Source organism: Arachis duranensis, chromosome 10 (genome assembly GCF_000817695.3).
Source record: "Arachis duranensis cultivar V14167 chromosome 10, aradu.V14167.gnm2.J7QH, whole genome shotgun sequence".
NCBI lineage: Eukaryota > Viridiplantae > Streptophyta > Magnoliopsida > Fabales > Fabaceae > Arachis > Arachis duranensis.
The window spans coordinates 41,277,921-41,288,439 of record NC_029781.3 but is presented as its reverse complement, the minus strand read 5'-3'; the positions used below and the strand labels follow the sequence as shown (position 1 = coordinate 41,288,439).

Here is a 10,519-nt window from a genome sequence, read left to right as displayed (position 1 = left end):
AGTTGGTAACACTTAGCTTCTTGTATGACCATGGCATACTGGGAGTTGGGTCGTTACAAGTTGGTATCAGAGCAGTTCGTTCCCAATAGAGCCTGGGGAGTGGACTGACTATGCTTTATTGCATACTCTGCTGTGTGTCTCATGCTTATAGGATATCAATGTGATATGTGTTGCATGATTGTCTCTGTGTTTTCATTCTGGGATTGTTCACACTTGACTTGAAGTGTTAAGACTGATCACCTTAATAATGATTGTTTGGTGTGAACAGGACCACGATGGGTTCACGGAGACGAGGCGTACGGGAAGGAATTCCTAATGTTAACTACGAGAGTGAGCAGGAGACGTTTATAACTACCATGAACGCTGTGGCTGAGGCAGTGCGTGAGGCTGCAGAAGCAGCAGCTAGGGCTGTTGATCGTCTTGGAGTGAGAAACGGAAATGAGAATGAGCATGGGGGAGATAGTGGAAATGATGAGAATAACTTAGGGCATCTCAAAAGACCTATGACCCTTGCGACTTTTCTGAAAGTTAAACCGCCTAAGTTTAAAGGTACACTTGTTGCGACTGATGCTGACAATTGGTTTCGAGCTATTGAACGATCACTGCGAGCACAGCATGTTTCGGAAGGCCAACACGTGGAACTTGCTACTTATATGCTGGAAGGAGAAGCTGAGCATTGGTGGCAGGGGATACAGCAACTGTTGCAACAAGATGAAGGCAATATTCCTTGGAATACTTTTAAGGATGAATTTTATAAGAAGTATTTTCCGAGGGCAGCTCGTGATGCTAAGGAGATGGAACTTATGCAGCTGAAGCAGGGTAACACAACTGTTGCAGAATATGCCCGTAAGTTTGATGACTTGTGCCGTTTCTCCAAAATCTGCCAAGGGAATCCTGCTGATTTTGAAGAATGGAAGTGTTTGAAGTTCGAAGGGCGCCTTCGTGAGGATCTGATGAGTTCAGTAGTCCCATTGGAGATACGAAATTTTGCTGAGCTGGTTAATAAGTGCAAGTTAGTGGAAGAATGTGCTAAGAAGGTAACTGCCTCTAAAGCAAGTCGTCAAGGATTTCCACCAAGGAACTATAATAGTTACAATTGGCAACCACGAAGGACAAACTTCAAGACCCCTGGTGTGCCACAGCGAAGGAACCCACAAGCTGGTAACGCTCCTGCTCACCCTACGAGTGGAAACGGAGGTAGACTAAGGCAGGATAATGGTAAACGACCCCAGCAGGCACAGGTGAATACTACATGTAGGCAGTGTGGGAAGGATCATGGTAATAGACCCTGCTTGTTTGGAATAGCTAAGTGCTATATTTGTAACGAACCAGGACATAAGGCTAAGAATTGCCCGAAGAGGTTTATTCAGAATCCAGTGCGAACCCAGCAACAAGGTCGAGTGTTTGCCATGACTGCTAATGATGCTATGCAATCAGACGCCCTGATCCAAGGTCAGTGTTATGTCAAGAATCGATCTCTAACTGTACTGTATGATTCGGGTGCATCGCATTCTTTTATTTCTTTAACTGTTGCTCGTGAGTTGGGACTAGATTTCTCTGAGTTGAACTTTGATCTAATTGTTCATACACCTGCATCTCAAAATGCTTTGACTAGTTTGGTGTGCCTGCAAGTACCATTCACTATTAGGAACAGAACTTTTATACATGATCTAATCTGTTTGCCTCTATGTGGTTTAGAAGTTATTCTAGGGTTAGATTGGTTATCTAAGTATCATGTTTTCCTTGATTGCTTTGAAAGAACTGCTGTTATTCCGTCTGATAGTTTAGATATTAAACCATTTTTGCCATATACCTTATATCTGAATTCTGTAAGAGTTACCTTAAACGGGAGTGATTGTGAGGGGTACGTTCTGTTAGCGGCTAGCTCAAATGACAGTGAAGTAAGCTTAGAACAAATTCGAGTGGTGAAGGAATTTCCTGATATTTTCCCGGACGACATACCTGAATTTCCTCCTCAGCGAGAGATAGAATTCAGCATTGAACTTGTACCTGGAACCGGACCGATTTCCATAGCACCGTACCGGATGTCACCACTGGAACTTGCAGAGTTGAAGAAGCAGTTGGATGAGCTACTTGGCAAGAAATTTATTCGTCCCAGTGCATCACCTTGGGTAGCTCCGGTATTGCTAGTAAATAAGAAGGATGGTGGAATGAGACTTTGCGTAGATTACCGACAGTTAAATAAAGTCACTATCAAGAACAAGTATCCACTTCCACGAATAGATGATTTGATGGATCAGTTAAAAGGTGCAACTGTGTTTTCGAAGATTGATTTGCGATCGGGCTATCACCAGATTCGAGTGAAAGAATCAGATATACCGAAGACTGCATTTAGAACTCGATATGGTCACTATGAGTATACAGTTATGTCGTTTGGACTAACTAATGCTCCTGCGATTTTCATGGATTACATGAATCGTATTTTCCGTCCGTACCTTGATCAGTTCGTAGTAGTTTTCATAGACGATATTGGGAACCACCTATGACCGTTACAGAAGTTCGGAGTTTTCTCGGACTTGCTGGATATTACCGGAGGTTCATCAAAGGATTTTCACAGATAGCCTTACCTTTGACTTACCTTACACGAAAGGAAGTTCCGTTCGTTTGGACGGCTGAGTGTGATAGAAGTTTCAAGATGCTTAAGGAAAAGTTAACAACTGCACCTGTATTAGTACTACCCGACCCGCATAAACCTTTTGAAGTATACTGTGACGCCTCTCATAAAGGACTTGGATGTGTGCTGATGCAAGACAAAAATGTGGTGGCTTATGCTTCCCGGCAGCTGAGACCTCATGAACGAAATTATCCGACGCATGACTTGGAATTGGCTGCAGTGGTGTTTGCTCTGAAGATCTAGAGGCACTATTTGTATGGCGCTCAACTAGAAGTTTTCTCTGATCACAAAAGTTTAAAGTATATCTTTGACCAGAAGGATCTTAATATGCGACAGCGAAGGTGGATGGAGTTCCTGAAGGACTATGATTTTAAGTTAAGTTATCACCCAGGAAAAGCAAACGTGGTGGCAGACGCCTTGAGCAGGAAGAATTTTAGTATCTCTTGGATGATGATAAAGGAAGAGAAGCTACTTGCAGAATTTGAGGACCTTAAGTTGGCTATGACTGAGACATCAAATGGAGTCTGTTTGGCGCAGTTGCATATAACACCAGATTTTAAGATTAGGATTCAGCAAGCACAAGCACAGGACTCAGAAATGATGACGATGCTGAAACGGATGAAAGTAGAGGAACCAGAAGCTGTAAGACTAGATCGTAGTAGTCTCTGGAGATACACGTAGCAGTCTCTAGAGATACAAGAACAGAATTTGTGTGCCTAGCTCTGGAGATTTACGGCAAAGGATTCTTGCAGAAGCTCATCAAAGTAGATTTTCTATACATCCTGGAGTAACAAAGATGTATCAGGATTTGAAACAAATGTTCTGGTGGCCGGGCTTGAAGAAAGAGGTAGCTAATTATGTCTCAAAATGTTTAACTTGCCAGAAGGTGAAGGTGGAACACCAGAAACCGTCAGGGACCCTGCAACCCTTAGAAATACCACAATGGAAATGGGAGCAGATCACTATGGATTTTGTTATGGGATTGCCAAGGACTTCAACAGGACACGATGCCATTTGGGTAATTGTGGACAGGTTGACAAAATCAGCGCATTTCCTTCCGATTCAAGTTGACTATACATTAGAAAGGCTGGCACGGATATATATTCAAGAAATCGTACGATTGCATGGAATACCTTCGTCAATTGTTTCAGACCGAGATCCGAGGTTTACTTCCAGATTCTGGGGAGCTTTCCAGAAAGCTTTAGGAACAGAATTACATATGAGTACAGCATACCATCCTCAGATAGACGGACAATCAGAGCAGACAATCCAGACATTGGAAGACATGCTAAGATCTTGTGTGATGGATAACCAAGGTAGTTGGGATAAATATTTGCCGTTAGTATAACCAAGGTAGTTGGGATAAATATTTGCTGTTGGTCGAGTTTGTCTACAACAATAGTTACCAACAAAGTATCAGGATGGCACCTTATGAAGCTCTCTACGGAAGAAGATATCAGACACTATTATGTTGGAATGATGACGGAGAAGCTAGTATCTTGGGTCCAGACTTAGTTCAAGAAACTACAGAGAAGATAAAGGGAATTCGTCAGAAGATCCAGACAGCACAAAGCCGTCAAAAAAGCTATGCCGATAATAGACGTAGACCCTTATTATTTAGTGAGGGAGACCATGTATTTCTTAAAGTAACCCCGACTACTGGAATAGGTAGAGCCCTTAAGACTAAAAAGCTTAACCCTCGATACATAGGACCTTTCCAAATACTTAAAAGAGTCGGTCTAGTAGCTTATCAAGTAGGCCTTCCTCCATATCTGTCAAACCTTCATGATGTTTTCCATGTCTCACAACTTAAGAAATATATTCCCGACGAGAGTCACATTTTAAAACCAGAGACAGTACAGTTACGAAACGATTTGACATATCAAGCATCACCAGTTCAAATCGTAGAAAGAAGTGATAAGCAGCTGAGAGGCAAGACTGTTCGCTTAGTCAAAGTAGCTTGGGGACAAAGAGGAGAAGAAGAACACACCTGGGAACTAGAGGATAAGATGAAAGCTAATTACCCGCATCTATTCTCAGGTAACTAAAATTTTGAGGGCAAAATTTTCTTTTAGGAGGGTAGAATGTAACAACCCAATTTTCAAGTACGCGATATCTTTTCTGAAGATACGTAGTTTTTCGAAAGATTAGTGAAGGGAACATCTTTGCTATATCATCAAGCACCTCAATATACATCATCATCATGTCATCACCAAGCAAGAACCTCTTTTGAGGCAAGCTCGACAACGCAGTCGTGAAGAACCTAGTTTTTGAACCGCATCGGTTAGGAGCTTTTGATTCTAGTTTCTGTAAATAGTGTTAATTTGATGAACCGGACTCGATTCATGAGAGAAGAGAGATAATAATACAATATTATCACAATATTAGTATTAGAAGCTGCTTAAATGATATTATAATATTACCTGGTCTGTTTTAGTTAAAAACAGGAGATCAGTTTGACCGGATTCATAGTTTACTGGTGTAGATTAGCACCAACATTCTCGGATGACTTTAGCAATGCTAATGCCTCATCATAAATGTTCTATTCTCATATGATATATGTTACTAGTGTCATTTATGCTAGTAGCTCAGAAAAGAATTTTTAGAGATGTTTTTACGTGTGTTCTGATACATCTAGTTTTAGTAGTTATACACCGGAGATATTGTAATATTATTTTAACAACCTCCTAAGCCAACCAATCACAGCTCTCCCCTCACCCACAAGACCTCCAAGGCTGTCTCATTTCTTCATTGTGGCCGAAAATCTCCAAGAGAGATAAAAGAGAAAGTTCTTGGTTCATAAATCTTCAAAGCTTGATTTCTTCTTAATGGCGTTGGAAAGCTAACTTCCAGAGCTTTCCAGCAATATATAATGGTGAATACTTTGCTTTGAAAATGAAGGCCCAAAATGGGCGTTGAACGCCCAAAATACTCCTTTTCTGAAGTTCAAGGCCCCAAGAGGACAGAGCTCAGTGTTGAACGCTCAAAACTGGCGTTCAACACCACAAAGGGAGCAAGGCAGCGCACTTACACCCCCTAGTGGGTGTTCAATGCCCACTCACTCATGTTGGACGCCAAGCTCAACCGAAACACTCACCAAGTGGGCCCAAAAGTGGATTTTCACACCTTTAGCTTAGTTTATTTCATTTTTTTGTAATTTCTAATTATAATTAATATCTCTATAGGTTTAGTATTAGTAGATATAAAAGGAGAGATCACCATTGTTAAGAATATTCTCTACCACATTCAAACTTTGCACTTTATTTTCTGTACAGTATGAGCAACTAAACCTCTTAGGTTAAGGTTAGGAGCTCTGCTGATTCCTATAGATTAATGAAATTACTTTTCTAGTTCAATCGATGTTTGATTCCATTCTATGATGCATTGTTGTTCTTCATCCTTATGAATCTCGATTCTACATGAGTTCCTTACGAGTCCTGACCCGGATAGTATTGAGCTACATCTTGAGAATGAATCACGGGTTCCAACAAGTTATCTGGGCTAATTGGGGTATGTGACATAAAACCTTGTTAGTCAGGGGTAATTGAGGTTCCTGTAGCTCTAAGGGCTAGAACGATAAGAGCGTCAGTCTCTGATCCAGAAGATCCAACTTTTTCTATGGCGTTTTGAGTAGGTTCATCAAGAGATTGAATTGCGTGTGCTTCACCCTCTCCCAGATTGATCTAGTCCGTTCAGATGTTTGGTTTGGACCTGAGGAGATTAATGACTACGACCAATGGCTTAATCACTTACAGCCTTGCCATTGAAGGAATCACTCATCATTGGAGTAGTGAGCATGACGTGTTAATCCAAAAGAAGAAACATCTCCGAAGCATAAACTAATCTATCATTACTGTCTTTACATAAACTATTTATCGCTTTTATTATTTCTTATTTATGCTCCTACAACAAATAACAACCAACTTTCTATTCGCTTGACTAAGATCTGCAAGAAAACCACAACTTGCTCAATCTGACAATCCTTGTGGGATTCGACCCTCACTCACCTGAGGTATTACTTGGACGACTTGGTGTAGTTGCCAGTTTAGTTGTGTGAGTCACAAATTCGCGCGCTATGTAACGGCCTAGCTACGAAGAAATGGCGCTTTTTCGGGGTCAAATGGAATTTTTATGGAATTTTTAAGAATTTCTATGCACATAAGCACCTCCACTGCACAAGTGTTGCGTCATCAAGCTGCTGAGTCAGCAACTTGACTACACCAGACACCTCTTCTAATCTAAGCAGGCACGTCGTGAAAAGTTGCATTTTTGAGCCACTTCGGGCCCGAATTTCAAAATTCTTATTTCCGTGGTTAGTCTTCCTCCCCCTCAGATGGAGACGGGCGTGATCTTCTATGAGTTCGAGGACCCTTACGTCTACGAGGATCCGGTACATCACAGTTATTTCATCATGGTGTTGGAGCCTCGTATTAGACGGTACGCGTTACCTGATCGAGCCTTTCAACATCCTCTGTCTAGCCCGCATTTTGACCCTGATGCTCCTTACGACTTTCCCTTATCCTGGTTACATCCTGACGCACCTGTACATCCTTTTCCTGTTGACCCCGAGCACCCTATACCAGCTCAACCATTGAATGAGGTGGAACCTGAGCCTATCATTCCTGATGAGCCCGAGTTAGCTGGTGACAACGTACCTGTGATACCACCAGAGTGGGACTTTCCCCCTGAGCCGATCCTTGACCTTCCACAGCCTGATGAGCCGGCACTACCTGATGATGGGGTAGCTCCTATATACGCGAACGGACCTGTGCTCGCGAATAGTTTTGTCCATAGTGACAGTAGTGTTTCTGGTGGATCTGAGGGTATAGTTGTAGCTGCGAATGATGAGGAGGAGGAGGAGGATCCTGAGATAGAGATAGAGCAGGATGAGGAGATGGACGAGCCTCACGGCGATTCTCCGAACGGCCACGAGTAGATATAGTTTGACTGCGGAAGGGGCATTCTTTTGATGACACTCTAGTCTAACATTATCGGATAGATAGTCTCTCACTTGTGTTAGTACACCCGAGAGCTAGGAGCTATATAGTGGTTAGGCTAGCCTGGGTGCCAGTTTAGCGGCTTTTTGTATGGGCCAGGCCCTGGGAGTGTCGTGTAAATATGGGCCAGGCCCTAGGAGTGTCGTGTATATATTAGCTACGTAGGATGATGAGGATGTAAACTGACTTGATCTTGTATAAACGCTACATGTTTTGTTATAGTGTACATGATGTATATTATGAGCTGTGTTTCTATGTTTCTTTATGCCACTTTTCTATTATTCTTATCATATGTTTGTTTATTTTACCTGAATGTCCGCAACAAAAAAAAAAGTTACTCGTAAAATTGGCAACGTTCTAACAAGGAACAGGCTCATATATTAAGTAATAGTTAATAATTAGGAAAAATAAGTTGGTAACACTTAGCTTCTTGTATGACCATGGCATACTGGGAGTTGGGTCGTTACAGCCGGTAGTCACGAAGGAGTGGTATTCTTACCACCGACACATATGCACTAAGGACACAAAGGGAAGCCATATCTGGGACTTGTTCCTAGGTAATGTCGGGATGCAGGGTGTAAACCGACACGTGAGCTCATGGCCTGCATAGGACAGACATGCATCATACTTGGTTGCGCATTTCCTTTGTTATGATTGTGGTATGAATGTATGCTTTCCTTGTTTGTATTCCATTCTCTGTGCTTGTGTTATTTTCTTGTATTCTTCTGTTTGTGTTCTGCTATCTGTTTTCTCTATCTTCTCTACTTATTTGTGCTTTCTAATTACTGCTTCTTTGTATTCTGCTAATAGTCTGCTAAACAACATAGAATTAATGAACGTAACTAATAACCCCGACCCTACTAAGAAGTCCCCAGTTCTTACCCCTTCTCTCTCCCTTCCCCTTCAGATGGAAGTAAGAGTACCTTACCGTAGTTCGTTGATGATGGTTCTGCGAAGAGGATCCTGCTCTAGATAGTCTTCTGAGTCTAGGGTGAATATCGTTCTCTGTTTATATGTATATACTGTGAAACCAGCCAACGTCTACACCCCGTTCGTATGCGCACTTTAACCTAAATCTTGTGTACGAGACTCCCGTTGTGTGGCTACTTGATGAGGTACTAGAGGGACGTCCTATGGCAATGTCTGATCGTGCAGAGGAATAGCAGATGATGTCCTACCTTTGGTGACGTTCACTTGACTTGAGTTTTGAAGACTTAGAACGTAATTTCCCTCGCTTTAGTAGTTTAGAGGGACTAGGTGAGTATAGAGTCTAGGCTAGCCTGGGTGCCAGCTTAGGGATCTCTTGAATAGGTCAGGACTTGGGATGTTGTATGTATATATATGTATATAGTTATTATCTAGCTATATCTAGGGGTGTTCTAACTAAAAGTCTATACTTAAATAAAAGTTGGATCACTGAATGTTGTTGACTGCTTGTGATGTATTTATGTGTAGTTGTTTATAACCGTTTTACCTGTTATCAGTTGTGAATTGATTATGTATGATTCCGTCTATTAACCCAAATGTTTTCAAACAAAAGAAAAATTTACCTCGCAAATTAACCACGTTTTTAACAACGAATCAGGCTCATATGATAAATAATAGATAATAATTAGGAAGACAAATTGGTAGCGCTCAGTTTCCGGTATGATCTAGACATATTGAAACTTGGGTCGTTACATGTGCCCCTTGATGTGCTTGGATGTTGATTAGCCTCTGAATGGACTCTTGTTGCTCATTTTGCCTTTGTTCCATCCTGTTGAATGTTTCTCCCCATTGTTGTCCTTGACTTAGTTGTTGTTCCATCATTTAACTTTGCCACTCACCTTTGCTGAGTCATCCACCTTGAGAGTGCTTCCTCTTGCTGCCCCATCATCTGTAATTGAAGCTCTTTCTGTGCTCCTTGGCTCTCCAAATATTGTTGAGATAAGCTATCAATTGCTTCCTGCAATTGATGCATATCCAAGGTGGCTGGTGCTTGCCTTTCTAAGACTTGTCCTTCCACTACTTGAGGGGCTGGCCTCTTCCTTTGCTTCCGTTGAGGTAAGGGTGATGTGGCAGCATTCATCCTTCAAACAGTCATTGGAATGCCTTCTTTTATCCATACTAGGTCCTCATCTTCAAACACCACCCCAGCTCTCTTGCACAATCGGTAAATAGTGTTGGGGTAACCTAACGTTCCTCTTGAGTCACCTTTCTCTGCCATCTTTCTAATGCCTTCAGCTATGAGTTCATGAACTTTGATTTCTCCTCCTTTGATTATGCAGTGCACCATTGTGGCTCTCTTGAGATTCACCTCCGAGTTATTTGCAGCTGGGAGAATAGACCTCCTCACTAGTTCAAACCACCCCTTGGCTTCAGGAGTGAGATCTGTTCTCTTGATGAACTTTAGTTTCTTTCCCGCACCCCTTTCCCAGTCAGCTCCGAGTACATAAATATCCCGCAAAATCTTGTCATAATTGGGGTTGTCCAGTCTTGAGTGATAACTCTCTTCTTCAAACTGTATGGACCGTAGCTTCAGTGCCCTCATGACACTCATGGGACCAAAATCCACTATCTTTCATCTCACAAAGCTTGTATATGACTCATCTATCTTATTATATCGGACCACATTTGCATAAAATTCTCTTATGAGGTTTGCATTCACCTTAGTGACAGGATCGTTGAGGAGCTCACATCTTCTCTTTTCCACTTTCTTTGTGATTTTTGGACACTCAGTTTTCTTCACTTGAAATCCCAGCTCGTAAATGATTTCCTTTTCAACCATCCACCCGTATTGCAATGCATGGTACAGGCTTCTAAATCTCTTTTCATCATACGGGTGTTGCTCCATGGGTTCCTTTCCCTTCCTTCTTTTAGAACTTGAAGAGGCCATGAACGAGAGTTA

At 41.9% G+C, this 10,519-nt stretch overlaps 1 protein-coding gene across 1 annotated transcript; it reads left to right on the top strand.

Annotated features, from left to right (window-relative positions):
- The first annotated feature begins 275 nt into the window (after positions 1–275).
- On the top strand, positions 276–2,507 carry LOC107469918 (uncharacterized). The gene has a single exon (XM_021133961.1). The coding sequence runs from the start codon at positions 276–278 to the stop codon at positions 2,505–2,507; it is 2,232 nt and encodes a 743-aa protein (XP_020989620.1).
- Positions 2,508–10,519: the final 8,012 nt, after the last annotated feature.

Bases quoted from the DNA above. Each gene is read 5' to 3' on its own strand.
- LOC107469918 (XM_021133961.1), top strand. From the start codon at position 276: ATGGGTTCACGGAGACGAGGCGTACGGGAAGGAATTCCTAATGTTAAC.